Raw genomic sequence first — 23,361 nt, 5'->3', positions numbered from 1 at the left:
AGCGAGCTCCCGCCCTGCCTCCCTGCTGCCCGGATTGGCTGGGCGGCCACGGAAGTCAGGTCCAGTCGGCCAATGGTAAAGCCATTGAACATCAAGGGGCGTTGGTTAGACTCTCATTTGTTGGTGATGGCCATTGTCCGGCACTTGTGTGGCACGAATACCACTTGCCACTTATCAGCCCAAGCTTGGATATTGTCCAGGTCTTGCTGTATTTGGACATGGACTGCGTCAGTGTCCGAAGAGTCGAGAATGGCACTGAAAATTGCGCTGTCATCAGCGAACATCGCCACTTCTGACCTTATAATGGAAGGAAGATCATTAGTGAAGCAGCTGACGCTCGTTGGCAGATGGAGTTTATTGCGGAAACGTGTGATGTGGTTCACTTTGGAAGGAGTAACAGGAATGCAGAGTACTGGGCTAATGGCCAGATTCTTGGTAGTGTAGATGAACAGAGAGATCTCGGCATCCAGGTACATAAATCCCTGAAAGTTGCCACCCAGGTTAATAGGGCTGTTAAGAAGGCATATGGTGTGCTAGTCTTTATCAGTAGGGGGATTGAGTTTCGGAGCCACGAGGTCATGCTGCAGCTGTACATAACTCTGGTGCGGCCGCTCCTGGAGTACTGCGTGCAGTTCTGGTCACCACATTATAGGAAGGATGTGGAAGCTTTGGAAAGGGTTCAGAGGAGATTTACTAGGATGTTGCCTGGTATGGAGGGAAGGTCTTATGAGGAAAGGCTCAGGGACTTGAGGTTGTTTTTGTTAGAGAGGAGAAGGCTGAGAGGTGACTTAATAGAGACATATAAGATAGTCAGAGGGTTAGATAGGGTGGACAGTGAGAGTTTCTTTCCTCGGATGGTGATGACCAACACGAGGGGACATAGCTTTAAATTGAGGGGTGGTAGATATAGGACAGATGTCAGAGGCAGTTTCTTTACTCAGAGAGTAGTAGGGGTGTGGAACGCCCTGCCTGCATCAGTAGTAGACTCACCAACTTTAAGGGCATTTAAGTGGTCACTGGATAGACATATGGATGAAAATGGAATAGTGTAGGTCAGATAGGCTTCAGAGGTCGGCGCAACATCGAGGGCCGAAGGGCCCGTACTGTTCTATGTTCTATGTTGGGCTTAGGACACGACCCTGAGGACCTCCTGCAGTGATGTCCTGAGATTGACCTCCAAAAACCGCAGCCATCTTCCATTGTGCTAAGCATGACAACCAGTGGAGCTTTTCCCACCTGATTCCCATGACTCCAGTATTGCTAGGGCTCCTTTTGATGCCATTCTCTGTCATATGCTGCCTTGATGTCAAGGGCAGTCACTCTCATTACAGCTCTCACCAGGAAGCAGGGAACCTGCAAGCAACCTGTGCGAATGCAAAGGGGGAATAGAACATAGAACAGTACAGCACAGAACAGGCCCTTCGGCCCTCAATGTTGTGCCGAGCCATGATCACCCTACTCAAACCCACAAATCCACATTATATCCGTAACCCAACAACCCCCCTTATCCTTACTTTTATTAGGACACTACGGGCAATTTAGCATGGCCAATCCACCTAACCCGCACATCTTTAGACTGTGGGAGGAAACCGGAGCACCCGGAGGAAACCCACGCACACAGGGGGAGGACGTGCAGACTCCACACAGACAGTGACCCAGCCGGGAATCGAACCTGGGACCCTGGAGCTGTGAAGCATTTATGCTAACCACCATGCTACCCTGCTGCCCTTCTCTTGTTCTGTTCTGGCTACAATCCAGGATGCAAATTGGCCCTGACTCTGTGCACTTCATTTAAAACATGCAATGTATAGAGCAGTATCTGGAGTGCAAAGGGTTATGGGTATTGTAGCCACCATTACTGATCCTGGGATGCAGTTAAATCAATCGTTAATGGTGGGGTGGAGTGAAACTAGTTCTCAAATCTTTATAGAGGAACTGAACATGAAAGCAGTGGAGTGTAGAATTTGTCCAAAACACTGGTTAAGAAGCCATATTTTCCAAGTATGATGGGACAATGAAGAGTCACGAGAATGCGACCAGGAATGAGAGATTACAAATTTAAAGGAATGTTCAAAAGAGAGGAACTCTTTATCCTTGGAGACAATGTAATGGGTGAGGTGGTGATTTAGCGGTAATGTCACTGGACTAGTCATCCAGAGGTCCAGATTCATGCTGTGAGGACAGGGGTTCGAATCCCACCAGGGCAGTCTGTGGAGTTTAAATTCAATCAATAAATCGGGAATTGAAAAGCTAGTCTCAGTAATGGTGAATGCAAAACTACCATTGATTGTTGTAAACAGCCATCTGGTTTATTAATGTCTGAATTAATCAAGGGGCTGGTTTAGCACCGGGCTAAATCGCTGGCTTTGAACGCAGACCAAGGCAGACCAGCAGCACGATTCAATTCCTGTACCAGCCTCCCCGAACAGGCGCTGGAATGTGGCGACTAGGGGCTTTTCACAGTAACTTCATTTGAAGCCTACTTGTGACAATAAGCGATTTTCATTTCATTTCATTAGGGAAAGAAATCTTCTGTCCTTACATGGTCTAGCCTACATGTGACTCCAGACCTCCAGTGATATGGTTCACTCTTAACTGCCCCCTGAAATGGCTCAGCAAGCCATTCAGTTCCAGGGTAATTAGGGATGCTGGTTTTGCCCACTACATCACCGGCCAGGGCCTCAGTTTAACATTTTTTTTTTCGTTTTCAGTAGTTGGGAAGTTAGTTCAGTGGGAATGGAGGTTAGGGCAGTTGAATGTTCCTCCTGCAGAATGTGGGAGGAAAGGGTCACCTCGAGTGTCCCTGCTGACTACATCTGCGGAAAGTGCACCCAACTCCAGCTCCTCGAGAGCCACGTTAGGGACCTGGAGCTGGAGCTGGATTAACTTCGGATCATTCGGGAGGCGGAGGGGGTTATTGAGAGGAGTTATAGGGAGGTAGTCACACCTCAGGTAAAAGACGAAGGTAGATGGGTTACCCTCAGGGGAACGAGAGGGAACCGGCAGGCAGTGCAGGGATTCCCTGTGGTTGTTCCCCTCAATAACAAGTATACCGTTTTGGATACTGTTGGGGGAGGGGGGGGGGGGAGACTTACCAGGGGTAAGCAATGGAGCACAGGTCTCTGGCACAGAGTCTGTCCCTGTTGCTCAGAAGGGAAGGGAGAAGAGGAACAGAGCACTTGTCATTGGGGACTCCATAGTTAGAGGAACAGACAGGAGGTTCTGTGGGAACGAAAGAGACTCACGGTTGGTGTGTTGCCTCCCAGGTGCCAGGGTTTGTGATGTCTCTGATCGTGTTTTTGGGATCCTTAAGGGGGAGGCGGAGCAGCCCCAAGTCGTGGTCCACATAGGTACCAACGACATAGGTAGGAAGAGAGATGGGGATTTGAGACAGAAATTCAGGGAGCTAGGGTGGAAGCTGAGAGCTAGAACAAACAGAGTTGTTATCTCTGGGTTGTTACCCGTGCCACGTACTAGCGAAGTGAGAAATAAGGAGAGAGAGGAGTTGAACACATGGCTACAGGGATGGTGCAGGAGGGAGAGTTTTGGTTTCCTGGATAATTGGGGCTCATTCTGGTGTAGGTGGGACCTTTACAAACAGGATGGCCTTCACCTGAACCAAAGGGGTGCAATATCCTGGGGGGGGGGGGGGGGAAGGGGGGGGGTTTAAACTAATTCAGCAAAGGAATGGGAACCTAAATTGTAGTCCCAGTGTACAGGATGTTGAGAGTAGTGAGGGCAGGGATAGGGTTAAAAGTTCGAAAGAGGGCACCGTCAAGCAAGATGCTGGTTTGAAGTGTGTCTACTTCAACGCCAGGAGCATCTGGAATAAGGTGGGTGAGCTTGCAGCATGGGTTGGTACCTGGGATCTTGATGTTGTGGCGATTTCGGAGACATGGGTAGAGCAGGGACAGGAATGGTTCTTGCAGGTTCCAGGATTTAGATGTTTCTGTAAGAACAGAGAAGATGGTAAAAGAGGGGGGGGTGTGGCATTGTTAATCAAGGAAAATATTACGGCGGCAGAAAGGATGTTTGAGGACTCGTCTACTGAGGTAGTATGGGCCGAGGTTAGGAACAGGAGAGGAGAGGTCACCCTGTTGGGAGTTGTCTATCAACCTCCGAATAGTTCCAGAGATGTAGAGGAAAGGATAGCAAAGATGATTCTCGACAGGAGCGAGAGTAACAGGGTAGTTGTTATGGGGGACTTTAACTTTCCAAATATTGACTGGAAATACTATAGTTCGAATACTATAGATGGGTCAGTTTTTGTGCAGTGTGTGCAGGAGGGTTTTCTGACACAGTATGTAGATAGGCCAACAAGGGGCGAGGCCACATTGGATTTGGTACTGGGTAATGAACCCGGACAGGTGTTAGATTTAGATGTAGGTGAGCACTTTGGTGATAGAGATCACAATTCGGTTATGTTTACTTTAGCGATGGGCAGGGATAGGTATATACCGCAAGGCAAGAATTATACCTGGGGGAAAGGTAATTATGATGCTATTCGGCAAGATTTAGGATGTATAGGATGGGGAAGGTAACTGCAGGGGATGGGTACAATCAAAATGTGGAGCTTTTTCAAGGAACAGCTACTGCGTGTCCTTGATAAGTATGTACCTGTCAAGCAGGGAGGAAGTTGTCGAGCAAGGGAACCGTGGTTTACTAAGGAAGTTGAAGCACTTGTCAAGAGGAAGAAGAAGGCTTATGTTAGGATGAGACATGAAGGCTCAGTTAGGGCACGAGAGTTACAAGTTAGCCAGAAGGACCTAAAGGGTGAGTTAAGAAGAGCGAGGAGAGGACACGAAAAGTCATTTGCGGATAGCATCAAGGAAAACCCTAAGGCTTTCTATAGGTATATCAGGAAAAAAAGAATGACTAGAGTAAGATTAGGGCCAATCAAGGATAGTAGTAGAAAGTTGTGTGTGGAATCAGAGGAGATAGGGGAAGCGTTAAATGGATATTTTTCGTCAGTGTTTACACTGGAGAAAGACAATGTTATCGAGGAGAATACTCAGGTACAGTCGACCAGGCTAGATGGGATTGAGGTTCACAAGGAGGAGGCGTTAGCAATTTTGGAAAGTGTAAAAATAGATGTCCCCTGGGCCAGATGGGATTTATCCTAGGATTCTCTGGGAAGCCAGGGAGGAGATTGCAGAGCCTTTGTCCTTGATCTTTATGTCGTCTTTGTCGACAGGAATAGTGCCGGAAGACTGGAGGATAGCAAATGTTGTCCCCCTGTTCAAGAAGGGGAGTAGAGACAACCTTGGTAATTATAGACCTGTGAGCCTTACTTCGGTTGTGGGTAAAATGTTGGAAAAGGTTATAAGAGATAGGGTTTATAATCATCTTGAAAAGAATAAGTTGATTAGCGATAGTCAACATGGTTTTGTGAAGGGTAGGTCATGCCTCACAAACCTTATTGAGTTTTTTGAGAAGGTGACCAAACAGGTGGATGAGGGTAAAGTGGTTGATGTGGTGTATATGGATTTCAGTAAATGTTTGATAAGGTTCCCCACGGTAGGCTATTGCAGAAAATACGGAAGTATGGGATTGAAGGTGATTTAGCGGTTTGGATCAGTGATTGGCTAGCTGAAAGAAGAGGGTGGTGGTTGATAGCAAATGTTCATCCTAGAGTTCAGTTACTAGTGGTGTACCGCAAGGATCTGTTTTGGGGCCACTGCTGTTTGTCATTTTTATAAATGACCTGGAAGAGGGTGTAGAAGGATGGGTTAGTAAATTTGCAGATGACACGAAGGTCGGTGGAGTTGTGGATAGTGCTGAAGGATGTTATAGGTTATTGAGGGACATAGATAAGCTGCAGAGCTGGGCTGAGAGGTGGCAGATGGAGTTTGATGCGGAAAAGTGTGATGTGGTTCACTTTGGAAGGAGTAACAGGAATGCAGAGTACTGGGCTAATGGCCAGATTCTTGGTAGTGTAGATGAACAGAGAGATCTCGGCATCCAGGTACATAAATCCCTGAAAGTTGCCACCCAGGTTAATAGGGCTGTTAAGAAAGCATATGGTGTGCTAGCATTTATCAGCAGGGGGATTGAGTTTCGGAGCCACGAGGTCATGCTGCAGCTGTACATAACTCTGGTGCGGCCGCTCCTGGAGTACTGCGTGCAGTTCTGGTCACCACATTATAGGAAGGATGTGGAAGCTTTGGAAAGGGTCCAGAGGAGATTTACTAGGATGTTGCCTGGTATGGAGGGAAGGTCTTACGAGGAAAGGCTCAGGGACTTGAGGTTGTTTTCGTTAGAGAGGAGAAGGCTGAGAGGTGACTTAAGAGAGACATATAAGATAGTCAGAGGGTTAGATAGGGTGGACAGTGAGTCTTTTTCCTTGGATGCTGATGACCAACACGAGGGGACATAGCTTTAAATTGAGGGGTGGTAGATATAGGACAGATGTCAGAAGCAGTTTCTTTACTCAGAGAGTAGTAGGGGTGTGGAACGCCCTGCCTGCAACAGTAGTAGACTCGCCAAATTTAAGGGCATTTAAGTGGTCACTGGATAGACATATGGATGAAAATGGAATAGTGTCGGTCAGATAGGCTTCAGATGGTTTCACGGGTTGGCGCAACATCGAGGGCCGAAGGGCCCGTGCTGCGCTGTAATGTTCTATGTTCTATTACATCCAAAAGATGGAACCTCCAGGAATTGCACTGGAGTATCAGCGCGAGTTTTGGGTTTTGAACCTATAGTCTCTGCCTCAAAATAGAGGGTGCTGACATTGAGTTTGCCAAGAGGGATGTTAGCAAGTTCCTTTTCTTGGCCTGTTTCTGATCAACCGCTCCAGCTACCTTTTCTTTCATTTGCCTCAAGCCAAAGGCACGGCTGCAAAAAAGGGGCAGCAATGGAGTCAGCATTAGCCCAGAATTCATAGCAGAATTGAGAGGCATCTATTAAGGCTACAGGGCCAGAGACAGCTAGGCCCAATCACTCATAGAATCATAGAACCTCTACAGTGCAGGAGGAGGCCAGTCGGCCCATCAGGTCTGCACCGATCCTCCGAAAGAGCACACTACCTAGGCCCACTCCCCGCAACCCCACCTAACCTTCTTGGACAGCAAGGGGCAATTTATCACGGCCAATCCACCTAACCTGCACACCTTTGGACTGTGGGAGGAAACCGGAGCACCCGGAGGAAACCCACCCAGACACGTGGGGAACATGTAGACTCCGCACAGAGAGTCACCTGAGGCCATAGCTGAACCCGGGTCCCTGCTGGGTAGCAGTGCTAACCCCTGTGCCACCAGAAACAGGTAACAGAACCGGAAAAATCTGGATTGATGAAAACCCATTTCAAATCTCATTCATTGGGATGGGAAAAAAAACCGCTTTGTAATAACTGAGCTTCCTCTGGCAATTTGTAGCTTGTAAATCTAAGTATGCCACTCTGAAGTCTTTGGTGGCATTTTAAAACAACAGCCATTTAAGTGTGTGCCCATTAAACATTTTATTGCATTCAAATGCCATCCATTTACCAACCTATTCTGTCAGCGGGTAATGAGAGGAATTTACTTCAAGTGTATAATTTAACAATTGCTCCCCTCCCCTGTGAATCAGTATGTGAACCAGAGGGCAGACTACACAAACAGCCCATCTCAAATAGCCCACTTCAAACCAGCCGAAAAGCTAAAGCTATCAATATTACAACTCGGCATGTGTTTGTGAGGCCGCCGCAGCTTATTCTCTTCCCTATTCCTTTCAAGTATCCACTCGAGGTGAGTGTTAAACAATCTCTCCCACACTCAGGAGACTCTGGGCCATGCTCGGAGTTCACAGGCTGGCGGAGAATGTTGTGGAACACAGGTTGATGGTGCGACTAGAATTTTAGTGAATTTCAGTTTGCAGACGGATGAAAAATATATTCTGTCACTGTATAACACTGGAGGGGATGGGTCTGTCACTGTGTAACACTGGGGTACAGTACTGGTGGGGACAGGTCTGTCACTGTGTAACACTGGGGTACAGTACTGGTTGGGGCAGGTCTGTCACTGTATAACACTGGGGTACAGTACTGGTGGGGATGGGTCTGTCACTGTGTAACACTGGGGTACAGTACTGGTGGGGACAGGTCTGTCACTGTGTAACACTGGGGTACAGTACTGGTGGGGACAGGTCTGTCACTGTGTAACACTGGGGTACAGTACTGGTTGGAGCAGGTCTGTCACTGTATAACACTGGGGTACAGTACTGGTGGGGATGGGTCTGTCACTGTGTAACACTGGGGTACAGTACTGGTGGGGATGGGTCTGTCACTGTATAACACTGGGGTACAGTGTTGGTGGGGACGGGTCTGTCTCTGTATAACACTGGGGTACAGTACTGGTGAGGACAGGTCTATCACTGTATAACACTGGGGTACAGTACTGGTGGGGACACGGTCTATCACTGTGTAACACTGGGGTACAGTACTGGTGGGGACCGGTCTATCACTGTGTAACACTGGGGTACAGTACTGGTGGGGACAGGTCTGTCACTGTATAACACTGGGGTACAGTACTGGTGGGGACAGGTCTGTCACTGTAACACTGGGGTACAGTACTGGTGGACACAGGTCTGTCACTGTGTAACACTGGGGTACAGTACTGGTGGGGACAGGTCTGTCACTGTGTAACACTGGGTACAGTACTGGTGGGGACAGGTCTGTCACTGTAACACTGGGGTACAGTACTGGTGGGGACAGGTCTGTCACTGTAACACTGGGGTACAGTACTGGTGGGGACAGGTCTGTCACTGTGTAACACTGGGGTACAGTACTGGTGGGGACAGGTCTGTCACTGTGTAACACTGGGGTACAGTACTGGTGGGGACAGGTCTGTCACTGTAAAACGCTGGAGTACAGTACTGGTGGGGACAGGTCTGTCACAGTATAACACTGGGGTACAGTACTGGTGGAGACTGGTCTGTCACTGTATAACACTGGGGTACAGTACTGGTGGGGACTGGTCTGTCACTGTATAACACTGGGGTACAGTACTGGTGGGGACTGGTCTGTCACTGTATAACACTGAGGTACAGTGCTGGTGTGGACAGGTCTGTCACTGTATAACACTGGGATACAGTACTCACGGAGGGGCCTCACGGTAGCATGGTGGTTAGCATCAATGCTTCACAGCTCCAGGGTCCCAGGTTCGATTCCCGGCTGGGTCACTGTCTGTGTGGAGTCTGCACGTCCTCCCCGTGTGTGCGTGGGTTTCCTCCGGGTGCTCCGGTTTCCTCCCACAGTCCAAAGATGTGCGGGTTAGGTGGATTGGCCATGCTAAATTGCCCGTAGTGTAAGGTTAACGGGGGGATTGTTGGGTTACGGGTACACGGGTTACGTGGGTTTAAGTAGGGTGATCATTGCTCGGCACAACATCGAGGGCCGAAGGGCCTGTTCTGTGCTGTACTGTTCTAAGTCTAAGTCTAAGTCTAAGTACTGGTGTGGACAGGTCTGTCACTGTATAACACTGGGGTACAGTACTGGTGGAGACTGGTCTGTCACTGTATAACACTGGGGTACAGCACTGGTGGGGACTGGTCTGTCACTGTATAACACTGGGGTACAGTACTGGTGGGGACTGGTCTGTCACTGTATAACACTGGTGTACAGCACTGGTGGGGACTGGTCTGTCACTGTATAACGCAGAGGTACAGTACTGGCGTGGACAGGCCTGTCCCTGTATAACACTGGGGTATAGTACTGGTGGGGACAGGTCTGTCTCTGTATAACACTGGCATACAGTACTGGTGGGGACAGGTCTGTCTCTGTATAACACTGGGGTATAGTACTGGTGGGGACAGGTCTGTCTCTGTATAACACTGGCATACAGTACTGGTGGGGACAGGTCTGTCACAGTTTAACAGTGGGGTACAGTACTGGTGGGGACAGGTCTGTCACAGTTTAACAGTGGGGTACAGTACTGGTGCGGATGGGTCTGTCACTGTATAACACTGGGGTACAGTACTGGTGGAGACAGGTCTGTCACAGTTTAACACTGGGGTACAGTACTGGAGGGGATGAGTCTGTCACTGTATAACACTGGGGTACAGTACTGGTGGGGATGGGTCTGTCACTGTATAACGCTGGGGTACAGTACTGGTGGAGACAGGTCTGTCACAGTTTAACACTGGGGTACAGTACTGGTGGGGATGGGTCTGTCACTGTATAACACTGGGGTACAGTACTGGTGGGGACAGGCCTGTCACTGTATAACACTGGGGTACAGTACTGGTGGGGACTGGTCTGTCACTGTATAACGCAGAGGTACAGTACTGGCGTGGACAGGCCTGTCCCTGTATAACACTGGGGTATAGTACTGGTGGGGACAGGTCTGTCTCTGTATAACACTGGCATACAGTACTGGTGGGGACAGGTCTGTCTCTGTATAACACTGGGGTATAGTACTGGTGGGGACAGGTCTGTCTCTGTATAACACTGGCATACAGTACTGGTGGGGACAGGTCTGTCTCTGTATAACACTGGCATACAGTACTGGTGGGGACAGGTCTGTCACAGTTTAACAGTGGGGTACAGTACTGGTGGGGACAGGTCTGTCACAGTTTAACAGTGGGGTACAGTACTGGTGCGGATGGGTCTGTCACTGTATAACACTGGGGTACAGTACTGGTGGAGACAGGTCTGTCACAGTTTAACACTGGGGTACAGTACTGGAGGGGATGAGTCTGTCACTGTATAACACTGGGGTACAGTACTGGTGGGGATGGGTCTGTCACTGTATAACGCTGGGGTACAGTACTGGTGGAGACAGGTCTGTCTCTGTATAACACTGGCATACAGTACTGGTGGGGACAGGTCTGTCTCTGTATAACACTGGCATACAGTACTGGTGGGGACAGGTCTGTCACAGTTTAACAGTGGGGTACAGTACTGGTGGGGACAGGTCTGTCACAGTTTAACAGTGGGGTACAGTACTGGTGCGGATGGGTCTGTCACTGTATAACACTGGGGTACAGTACTGGTGGAGACAGGTCTGTCACAGTTTAACACTGGGGTACAGTACTGGAGGGGATGAGTCTGTCACTGTATAACACTGGGGTACAGTACTGGTGGGGATGGGTCTGTCACTGTATAACGCTGGGGTACAGTACTGGTGGAGACAGGTCTGTCACAGTTTAACACTGGGGTACAGTACTGGAGGGGATGAGTCTGTCACTGTATAACACTGGGGTACAGTACTGGTGGGGACAGGCCTGTCACTGTATAACACTGGGGTACAGTACTGGTGGGGCTGGGTCTGTCACTGTATAACACTGGGGTACTGTACTGGTTGGGATGGGTCTGTCACTGTATAACACTGGGGTATAGTACTGGTGGGGATGGGTCTGTCTCTGTATAACACTGGGGTACAGTACTGGTGGGGACAGGTCTGTCTCTGTATAACACTGGGATACAGTACTGGTGGGGATGGGTCTGTCACTGTATAACACTGGGGTACAGTACTGGTGGGGACAGGTCTGTCACTGTATAACACTGGGGTACAGTACTGGTGGGGACAGGTCTGTCACTGTATAACACTGGGGTACAGTACTGGTGGGGATGGGTCTGTCACTGTATAACACTGGGATACAGTACTGGTGGGGATGGGTCTGTCACTGTATAACACTGGGGTACAGTACTGTTGGGGACGGGCCTGTCACAGTTTAACACTGGGGTACAGTACTGGTGGGGATGGGTCTGTCACTGTATAACACTGACATACAGTACTGGTGGGGACGGGCCTGTCACAGTTTAACACTGGGGTACAGTACTGGTGGGGATGGGTCTGTCACTGTATAACATTGGGGTACAGTACTGGTGGGGATGGGTCTGTCACTGTATAACACTGGGGTACTGAATCTCAAAGTTGTTGTGCTAGGTGGAACTTTCCTCCCTCTCAGGGGTGTGTTCTGCAACAGTGGAAGGTGTCTTCCCAGTGGCCGGAGGCAGGATCTTTTCGTCCCTCCATTGTCAATGGGTTTCCTGTTGATCGCACCTCTCACCGGTGCAAAAACTGAGGTGAAGTTGCACCATCAGCGGGATCATAAGATCGCCCCAGCATGAACCCCCAGGAATCCTGCCCAGCATTTTTCTGTTGTAGAAAATAATTTTCATTTAGTTTGGCTAATTCTTGGTAACATAGATTTAAGATTCAGGGACTTGCAACTTTTCATTTAGATACATATTTTAAACATATTTACCTGATTCTTGATATTTCCCAGATAGGGACTATAGAACTAGAGGCTGGTGACCACATATCAGGAGTAGGTAAATTATTGGAGAGAATTCTCAGCGATAGGATTTATACCCATTCGGAAACAAAGGGACTCATTAGCGATAGACAGCATGGTTTTGTGAAGGGGAGGTCGTGCCTGACTAACTTGATTGAGATTGTTTTGAGGAGGTGACAAAGATATTTAATGATGGGAGGGTTGTTTACATGGACTTCAGTAAAGCCTTTGACAAGGTGCTTCATGGCAGGCTGGTATAAAAGGTTATGTCACACGGGATCAGAGCTGAGATGGTAAGAAGGATGCAGAACTGGCTCGTTCTGTGTTTGTCGCTCGCTGGAGTTCAGAAGAATGCGGGGAGAAGGGTGTTTTTCTGAATGGAAGGTTGTGACTTGTGGTGTTTCACAGGGATCTGTGCTTGGGCCTCTGTTGTTTGTGGTGTACGTAGACGATTTGGAGGAAAATATAGTCGGTCTGATTAGTCAGTTCGCGGATGACACCAAGGTTAGTGGAGTGGCAGATAGTATTGAGAATAGTCAGAGATACAGCAGGACATAGATAGGTTGGAGACTTGGGCAGAGAAATGGCAAATGGAGTTTAATCCAGACAAATGTGAGGTAATGCATTTTGGTAGGGCTAACATAGATGGGAAATATACCGTAAATGGCAAAACTCTTAGGAATATAGAAAGTCAGAGATATCTGGGCGTGCATGTCCATGGATCTTTGAAGGTGGCAACACAAGTGGCCAGGTGGTCAAGAAAGCATACGGAATGCTTGCCTTCATTGGACGGGGCATTGTGTATAAAAACTGGCAAGTCATGCTACAGTTGTATAGAACTAGTTGTTGGAATTGCGCACAATTCTGGTTCTCACACTACCAGAAGGATGTGGAGGCTTTGGAGAGGGTGCATAGGAGGTTTTCCAGGATGGACATAGACACATAGAAGATCGGAGCAGGAGGAGGCCTTTTGGCCCTTCGAGCCTGCTCCGCTAATCATCACGATCATGGCTGACCATCCAACTCAATAGACTAATCCTGCTTTCTCCCTATAGCCTTTGATCCCATTCTCCCCAAGTGTTATATCCAGCCGTTTCTTGAATATATTCTAAGTTTTAGCATCAACTACTTCCTGTGGTAATGAATTCCACAGGCTCACCACTCTTTGGGTGAAGAAATGTCTCCTTATCTCTGTCCGAAATGGTTTACCCTGAATCCTCAGACTGTGACCACTGGTTCTGGACACACCCATCATTGGTAGCATCTTCCCTGCATCTACCCTGTGTAGTCCTGTTAGAATTTTATAAATCTCTAGGAGATCCCCCCTCATTCTTCTGAACTCCAGCGAGAACAATCCCAACCTAGTCAATCTCTCCTCATATGACAGTCCCGCCATCCCTGGAATCAGTCTGGTAAACCTACCCCAGCAACCATTTACAAGAACACCCTTCCTCAGAGAAGGAGACCAAACTGCACACAATACTCCCAAGTGTAGCCTCACCAAGGCCCTGTACAATTTTAGCAACACATCCCTGCTTCTATAGTCGAAACCTCTTGCAATGGCAATGAAGGCCAACATACCATTAGCCTTCTTTACCGCCTGCTGCACCTGCATGCTTATCTTCAGCGAATGGTGCACAAGGACGCCCAGGCCCCGCTGCACACTCCCCTCTCCCACAGCGCCGGCTCTAGGGTTGCTGGCGCCCCGGGCAAGCTGAACTTCGGCGCCCTTGGGAGGGGGGGGCGGGGCCGAGGGGGGGGGGCCGAGGGGGGGGCCGAGGGGGGGCGGGGGGGCTGAGGAGGGGGGGGCGGGGCCGAGGAGGGGGGGGCGAGGCCGAGGAGGGGGGGGCGAGGCCGAGGAGGGGGGGGCGAGGCAGAGGAGGGGCAGGGGGGGCAGACACGAGGGGGGGGACCTGAGGGGGGGCGGGGGGGGACCCGAGGGGGGGCGGGGGGGCGGACCCGAGGGGGGGCGGACACGCCGGGGGGCGGACCCGAAGGGGGGGCGGACCTGAGGGCGAGGGGGGGCGGACCCGAGGGCGGGGCGGGGGGGCGGACCCGAGGGCAGGGCGGGGGGGCGCATCCGAGGGCGGGGCAGGGGGGGCGCACCCGAGGGGGGGGGGCGGACACGCGGGGGGGCGGACGCGGGGGGCGGACCCGAAGGGGGGGCGGACCCGAGGGCGGGGCGGGGGGCGGACCCGAGGGGGGGCGGGGGGGACTGAGCGGGGGGGGCGGACCGAGCCGGGGGGCCGCCCTGGGGGCGGGCGGCCACCGCGCATGCGCTGGTTGGCACCGGCCCAACTGCGCATGCACGGGACCCGAGTCTCTGGCGCCCCCGAGCACATGGTGCCCCGGGCGACTGCCCGAGTTGCCGGTGCCTTGAGCCGGCCCTGCTCTCCCAATTTACAACGGTAAAACAGTAATCTGCCTTCCTGTATTTGCTTCCAAAGTGAATAACCTCACACTTATCCAAATTATACTGCATCTGCCATTGATTTGCCCACTCGCCCAACCTGTCCAGATCTTGCTGTAGGATCCCTGCATCCTCTTCACAATTCACCCTCCCACCTAATTTGGTATCATCTGCAAACTTTCAGATGTTACATTTTCTTCAGCCAGAGGAATTTCTTCAGCCAGAGGGTGGTGAATCTGTGGAACTCTTTGCCGCAGAAGGCTGTGGAGGCCAAATCACTGACTGTCTTTAAGCCAGAGATAGATAGGTTCTCGATTAATAAGGGGATTAGGGATTATGGGGAGAAGGCAGGAAAATGGGGGTGAGAAAATATCAGCCATGATTGAATGGCGGAGCAGACTCGATGGGCCGAGTGGCCTAATTTTGCTCCTATGTCTTATTGCCAAAGGGATTTTCATTGAGGACATGATGCATTATCTTATGGTGCATTTATGCAAAATCAAAGTTATTTTTCATTCCTGTTGCTAAGGAAGAAATCTACCCCAGCAACCATTTACATCATCCATGATTATTCAAACTTCAGAGGGACACACACTAATATATCATCCAACCTATCCGTACCCATACTAACATACCCATACCTATACTTACCCATTTTATTGTAAATAATTCTTGGGTGGGGTCGTCCAAACTTGCCCATTGCCGCCCCAAGTGAGAATGGAGAATATGGCGTTCTGGCCAAAACTCAATTCACTTTCAACCGCCTTGGAGAATCGCAGCTCCGAGCGAGGTCAGTGTTTTTCGGCACCTAGTTTTTTATGGGCGGGTGATCGTGGTGGGGGTGTTTAGTTTTCTTTCCCGAAAACAATGGTCGGGATTCTTCGGAAACCGGTGGGACAGGCAACTCCGGCGCGAAGGAATGGTGTGAACCACTCCGGCATCGAGCTGCCCCGAAGGCATCTTCAGGGGCTAGGCCGGTGCCGGAGAAGTTTGCACCACGCCGGCCGGCGGGGAAGAATAGTGCCCCATCGCACAGGCCCGCCCGCGATCTGTGGTCTCCGATCGCGGGCCAGGCCACCATGGGGGCACCCCCCGGGGCCAGATCCACCCGTGCCCCACCCTCCCCCGAGGACCGCGGAGCCAGGTCCTGCCGGTAAGTACCTGTCGTAACATACCGATACGACCATCAATTCACACGAGACTGAGAGTTGAAGTGAACAGTTGCTTTAATCAACTAGAACAGTGCCTGCCTGCGACTGCTCTGTACTGAGTGCCGCCTACAGGACAGTGCTCTATATACCTCCCCTCACATGGGCGGAGCCAAGGGCGGAGCCCACAAGGGCACCAACATGATACAAGCGTTGTAATACAGTACAATGGTCCATAGGTGGAGCCCACATGGGCAACAGCATAATACAATGTAGTACAGTGGTGAATGGTTACCATAATACGTTCATCACACAAACGCCGGCGGGACCCGCCGAAAACAGGCGGCAACTCAGATCATCGTGCCAGAGAATCGCCGGGACAGCCGCTGCCAGCAGCTGCCGACTGGCGCGGGGCAATTCCCGCCCCCACCAAAACTCCGGCACCGGAGAATTCGGCAGCCGGCGAGGACAGGATTCACGCCGCCCCCCAGCAATTCTCCGACCCTGCGGGGGGTCGGAGAATCCCGCCCTTTATTTCTCACTGATTTCCCCCGATTTATGCTGCTCCCACGATCTAACCGGCTCGCACAGATTGTCACCAGGCACAGCAAGGCCATTAAATCACGCCCCAAGAAGGCACGGTGGCACAGTGGTTAGCACTGTTGCCTACGGCGCTGAGGACCCGGGTTCAATACCAGCCCCAGGTCACTGTCCGGAGGAGTTTGCACATTCTCACCGTGTCTGCGTGGGTCTCACCCCCAAAAAGATGTGCAGGGTAGGTGGATTGGGCACACTAAATTGCCCCTTAGTTGGACAAAAATAATTGGGTTCTCTAAATTTAAAAAAAAAATCACGACCCAAATCAAGGCTGCTGCACACGAGCAGATGTCACTACAAGATGGCTTTCTACCTTGGTGAGCCCTTGTACGCATAAACAATGTGCATGCTGCATGACAATTGCTGGCTCTGAAACATTTTACATCATTTTCTAGTTTCCACCCATGGTCCTTTGGTAAGGGGATTTCTGGAATGTTCTGAAGGCAACCCTTGCAGAATGTTATCGGCAGGCTGTATCTTCCCCTGCGATGGATCTTCACTGCAGCGCCATGAAAATCAGTTGTACATGTGTTCGTTCATTAAAGTGGAGCTGAGCATCAATGTCTTCAGAGATGCCGAGATATCAGAGTCAGGATGGTACATGTCAACATGCTCAGTGGGACTGGTTACAAAAGCACTGTAAAGCAGTGGTCCTGTGTCAGCTTCTGTTATCACAATATCCTTAATAAAGGTACCAGGTCCAGAACCGCCAATCCTTTGGGGGGCACTATACCCCGGAGCTTCCCTAGTAAAAGCACTGGGGGCACAGGCAATCCCCCCCCCCCCCCCCCGCTCCTCCCACCCCCAACCCGGACATCCCCACACAAGGACTGCACAGGAATAGCCCAGGAAGTTTAAACTTCCGACAGGCATTTATTCTGCAATAGGAACTATCCGATATTCAAATCAGAGACTTTGGATGGTTCCCACTCCCTGAGCAGAATAGTTATCCAGGAACAGTTTAGAAGGATTAAAACCACTTCTAACTCGTGGGTAATTATGCCCCACCCCCACCCCCACCCACCCTGCGACACCTCACTGGACCACCCAACTGCACACCCACCTCCCCAATCAAACAATACCCCCAACTAAACCCCACCCCCAGTCTAGCTTCCCCACTAAACCCCACCCCCAGTCTAGCTTCCCTGCCACCACACTACCCACTGGAGCCTCTGACTAGCTCCAACCTGCCCTCCCGATTCCCAGCTACCCACCCCTCCCCCACCCTGACTACCTTCCCAAACCTCGACTAACTCCCACCCCCAGCTTTCCTCCCAACCCTCCTCAAGCCCTGACTGCCGTCCTGACCCTCAACTATCCCACTAAACCCCTGACTGCCCTCCTGCTATGCCTTCCCCAACGCATCCCTGACCCTCTTCTGCTGACCTTACACACCAAAGCGGCTGGGAGCTCTAAATTTACCCACTTTATGACAGCTAGTGCTGTAAGAGGGGGTGTGGCTGCCCTCCCCAGATGCTGCTGGAGGAGTACGGAGCTACAGGGTTGCATGTTCCGAGTTGGAATATTGGGCGGGAAATGTGCAGCTTCTGACCTGGGGAAGTGAAAACAAGTGGAATGGTAATCTAGCTGTGATTGTCATTCCACGGAAAATCTGACCAAAGATTTATCCTTATGAAGTTTTACGTTCAATTCCTCTCATATAAAGGATAGCTACTGGGAAGCAGTGAATTGACGCAGCGGCTGTACTTGATTTGATTAACGGAGAGGAAATGTCTGTGCGGAGTCTGTACGTTCTCCCCGTGTGTGCGTGGGTTTCCTCCGGGTGCTCCGGTTTCCTCCCACAGTCCAAAGATGTGCGGGTTAGGTGGATTGGCCATGCTAAATTGCCCGTAGTGTCCTAAAAGTAAGGTTAAGGGGGGATTGTTGGGTTACGGTATAGGGTGGATAGGTGGGTTTGAGTAGGGTGATCATTGCTCGGCACAACATCGAGGGCCGAAGGGCCTGTTCTGTGCTGTACTGTTCTATGTTCTATGTCACGGGAACTTACAGAAGTCAATGAAGTTCAGTCGCTCATCGTTGAATAAGCTGGTGATGAGGGACTGTATTCTCCGGGCCCCCAACCGTGTGTTTCTCAGCCATGCGGCATTCCCCTTGAAACCATCCCATGTCATCGGGAAACCCACGGGCAGGGGTATACTGTCAGCGGGAAAAGTGAATCCCAATGGCCGGAGAATTTAGGGAAGCCATTTGCCCTGTCACCTTATTTAAGGAAGGAAGCAGCTCAGAGAAGGTTTACCGGACTGATACATGGAATGGGCGAGTTGCCTTATGAGGAAAGGATGGACAGGCCAGGGGAATTTAACAGAGTGGACATGGAGAGGATGTTTCCTCTTGTGGGTGAATCTAGAACTTGGGGTCACTGTTTAAAAATAAGGCAAAGATGAAGAAAAATATTTTCTCTCAGAGTGTGTCTTTGGAATTCTCTTCCTCAATAGGAAGTGGAAGCAGAATCTTTGAATAATATTCAGCAGAGCTAGATGGATTCTTGATTAACAAAGAGGTGAAAGGTTATCAGGGGTCGGCAGGAATGTGGGGTTGAGGTTACAATCAGACCAGCCGTGATCTTATTGAATGGCGGAGTAGGCTCGAGGGGCCGAGGGGTCTACTCCTGCTCCTAGTTCATGTGTTTGTATGTTCAAGTGTTTATATTGTCCTTGCGATACCCTCTCATGATTGAATTTACTGCCTTCTCAGTGGGATAACGGTATCTCAGATGAGCTGAGCTGGGCCCCTGCCTCTCCCCAACCCACCCCTTAACCCTCATTCCCTGCTTCCCAAAGGGAAAAGATTTCAGGAGTCTGCGTGGGTTTCCTCCCAGTGCTCCGGTTTCCTCCCACAGTCCAAAGATGTGCAGGTTAGGTGGATTGGCCATGCTAAAATTGCCCTTGGGTTAGATGGGGTTGCAAGTTAACGGGGAGAGGGTGAGGTTAAGCAGGGTGCTCTTTCCAAGTGCCGGTGCAGACTCGATGGGCTGAATGGCCTCCTTCTGCACTGTAAATTCTATGAAACTATGAAGGAGGAGGGGCTGTGGAGTGGGGAGTAAGATAGAAACCTAGAAATACACGACAGCTCAACAAGATAATGATTATAATTTGACTGGGACCATTCAATGGAAAGCTTTGAATTAATTATTGCTGTGCCAGGTCAATGCTCAACACAAAGTGACCCGTTTCAAGGAAGTTCTGTTGCTGCATTGCATTTTTTTCTAAAAATTCATGAAATTGAAATGTGGTTTTAACCAAATATTCCTGTCTGTTTTCTGCAGGGACGTTTTGCATCATTTCACTGTGCACCTGTGTCGCTGGAATTAATTTTGAACTCTCCCGATACCCCAGATACCTGTACGGCCTGCCCGACGATATCAGCCATGGCTACGGCTGGTCCATGTTCTGTGCCTGGGGAGGTCTGGGGCTGACGCTCATCGCTGGATTCTTCTGCACACTGGCACCTTCGGTCCAAACCATCCCCAGGACGAGCTACCCTAAAACCAGGCCAGAAAACGGGACAGTCTGCTAAAGGCTTAGGGGGGGTGACCAAGAGCAGAGCAGGACCAGGCAAAAGGGTCTTGCTCAACCGGTGCCTGGCTTGACGGACCTTTGATGGCACACAAGCTGACATTATCTGACAGCAAACCCGGAGCGATGTATAATTCTTGACTTATATGTTAGTCTTATTTCGTTCAATGAAGAGGAACTTTATGTATATGCTGTATCTATACTGTTTCATTCAATTGAGATGATCAACACTCTGACATCCTGGTTGTGCTGATGAATAAGTTCGATTAGTCAAGTTCATCATGGTTGCTATGTCCCCACTTTACTTGCTGTAGTGTACAGAAATCTCTTTCATTAAAACCCAGAACTCTGTGTGTTGGGATTATTTTCACAGATCATTTTCATACTAAACGTGTGCGTGTACGTATGTATGTGTGTGTATGTGTGCGTGCGTGTTTTATGATCGGTGTACCTTGTCAACCTGTAATTTATTTTCTTCCATGTGGAAATAAAGTGTATTGGAAACTGAATTTGAACAGGGGCTGAGTTCTGCCTTGGTAACATTTGATAATGTTCTTTGGTCTGAGCACTGTATTTGAATTAAACTTCTCCCTATCTCCCAGTTGTTTGGAGGTGATGTTTGGGTGTGGATTTAGCTCACAGTGGCCAGCAAAGCTCTGGTCCCTTGTCCAGTTTGACAGTGTTGGACTGGGCAAGATAAGGCCCTCATTTTGTCATGCAGTTGAATTTTAATTTAATCTGGAATATGTACAATGACAGGTCTGAGCTGGTGATTATGCTCCGCTGAAGTCTCCTGTCACCTTATCACATCGAATCCTATTAACACGTCCTTCAATTCCTTTCTGCTTCATGTGTTTAAAAGTGAAACCATATTCTCCGTGTCTAAACATTTTACCCTTTCAGAAAACACTGTAACATCTCCAGTCTGGAATGCCTGGGACCAAGCATTGGGATCTGGAAATTTCATGGATTATAGAATGACATTGAGGGCGGCACAGTGGCACAGTGGTTAGCACTGCTGCCTCACAGCTCCAGGGACCCAGGTTCAATTACGGCCTCAGGTGACTGTGTGGAGTTTGCACGTTCTCCCCGTGTCTGCGTGGGTTTCCTCCGGGTGCTCCGGTTTCCTCCCACAGTCCAAAGATGTGCAGGTTAGGTGGATTGGCTACGTCAAATTGCCCCTTCATGTCCAAAGAGGTATACGTTAAGAAGGGCTACGGGGAATGGGTGGGGGAGGGGGGTTTGGGCCGAGGTAGGGTGCTCTTTCAGATGTTTGGTGCAGACCCGACGGGCCGAATGGCCTCTTTCCGCACTGTAGGGATTCTATGGATTAGAATGCCTAACTACAATTGTGTTAACTTTGAAACACTGTAGATAAAGATATTTACCTGGAATACAAAACTGTGAAACTTAAAGCAGTAATAAAACATCTTCACTTCTGCTAATGTTGTATCTGCCATATTTCTGCCAAATGATGCCAATGACGTCGAGGGAACACTTGGGTCTGTCCATTGCTTATGATATATGAACATAAGCAATGAAAGGAGCAATAGGCCATTCAGCCCCTCAAGCCTGCTCCGCCATAAGACCATGGCTGATTCCTGATTTCACGTTCACTCTCCTACCCCATCACCACATTGTTTGATTCCCTTATTCAAAAACCTATTCATTTCAGTCTTGAATAGACTCATTGAATGAACAGTCACAGCTCTCTGGGCTAGAGAATTCCAAATTTCACTGTCGCTGGGTCCAAATCCAGGAACTCCCTCCCTCACAACACCGTGGGTGTATCTCCAACACATGGACTACAGTGGTTCAGGGAGGTAGATCATCGCCACCTTGTCAAGGGTAATTAGGAGTGGGCAATTAAGGGGCAGCACAGTGGTTAGCCTGACGGCGCCGAGGTCCCAGGTTCGATCCCAGCTCTGGGCCACTGTCCCTATGGAGATCGCACATTCTCCTCGTGTTTGCGTGGGTTTCGCCCCCACAACCCAAAAGATGTGCAGGAATGGGTGATTGGCCATGCTAAATGGCCCCTTAATTGGAAAAAATTAATTGGGTACTCTAAAAAAAAAATTTTTAAAGGAGTGAGCAATTAATACTGGTCTAGCCAGGAATGTCCACATTCTATGAATGAATATTGGAATAAAAAGCTTCACAGCCCTCTGGATGGTGACATTTCTCCTCATTGTCCTATATTACCAATCATTTCCATCTGAGACTGGTTCTAGAGCTGGTTCTAGACTCAGAGGGGAAGCAACCTCATAGCATCAACCTTATTAAGCCCTCTTAAGAATTTTATATGTTAAATATAGCACCTCATAAGTAGGAAAATGTTCAAAGGTTCTTCACAGGAATGAAATCAAACACCAAGTGAAAGAGATGGATGTGATTCTCTGGTCCTCCAGCTGCGTTCATCTCTCCGGCGCGCTGTTCACACGTGATGAGATTCTCTATTTCCGCCACTTGTCAATGGGATTTCCCATTGCAGCCACCCCACACCACCACAAAATCCACTGGCAGGAGTGCACTGCCAGCGGGAATAGGTATTCCCAAAGGCCAGAGAATTCTGGCCAATATGTTAGGACGGGTGATTGGATTAGATTTGTTTATTGTCACGTGTACCGAGGTACAGTGAAAAGTATTTTTCTGCAAGCTGCTCAACAGATCATTCAGTACATGGAAGAAAAGGGAATTGAACAGAATTCAAGAAAATACATGAGAATACATAATAGGGCAACACAATATATAATGTACTACATAAGCATTGGCATCGGATGAAGCAGACACGGGTTTAGTGTTAATGAGGACAGTCCATAAGAGGGTCATTTAGGAGTCTGGTGACAGTGGGGAAGAAGCTGTTTTTGAGTCTGTTCGTCCGTGTTCTCAGACTTCTGAATCTCCTGCCCGATGGAAGAAGTTGGAAAAGTGAGTAAGCCGGGTGGGAGGGATCCTTGATTATGCTGCCTGCTTTCCCCCGGCAGCGGGAGGTGTAGATGGAATCAATGGATGGGAGACAGGTTCGTGTGATGGACTGGGCGGTATTCACGACTCTCTGAAGTTCCTTGCGGTCCTGGGCCGAGCAGTTGCCATACCAGGCTGTGATGCAGCCCGAGAGGATGCTCTCTATAGTGCATCTGTAAAAGTTGGTAAGGGTTAATGTGGACATGCCAAATGATGAAAAGCTTGGACTAAGAGGTAGCTTTTTAAGGAGGGTCATAAAGGAAGAGTGCGCCAAGGAAAAACTAGTTATCCAACCAGGAACTGAGGCATGGTCTGACCAACGAACAGACTTGCATACCTAACCACTGACATTCCAAAGCTGAAACGTCTCAAGCTTTGCTCCAATGCTGTATGTATTCATACCATGTCTGTCTTACAACAACTCTCAGGTGCTTAATGTTTTCTACAGGAGGTAAAAGGAATGGCCAACACGTCACAAATTACTTCA

The 23,361-nt window shown here is 49.6% G+C and overlaps 1 protein-coding gene across 1 annotated transcript in view; it reads left to right on the top strand.

Annotated features, from left to right (window-relative positions):
* tmem178b (transmembrane protein 178B) overlaps positions 1–20,425 on the top strand; it is a 494,362-nt gene extending 473,937 nt beyond the window's left edge. Inside the window, exon 4 of the mRNA XM_038780955.1 lies at positions 19,661–20,425. Within this exon, the coding sequence (XP_038636883.1) occupies positions 19,661–19,911 (251 nt within the window). The 3' untranslated portion in view covers positions 19,912–20,425. The remainder of the gene's footprint in view (positions 1–19,660) is intronic.
* The last annotated feature ends 2,936 nt before the right edge of the window (positions 20,426–23,361 follow it).

The sequence above is a fragment of the Scyliorhinus canicula genome, chromosome 20 (assembly GCF_902713615.1).
Source record: "Scyliorhinus canicula chromosome 20, sScyCan1.1, whole genome shotgun sequence".
Lineage (NCBI taxonomy): Eukaryota > Metazoa > Chordata > Chondrichthyes > Carcharhiniformes > Scyliorhinidae > Scyliorhinus > Scyliorhinus canicula.
Note: the sequence above shows the minus strand (reverse complement) of the source record. Positions and strands in the feature narration are given on the sequence as shown.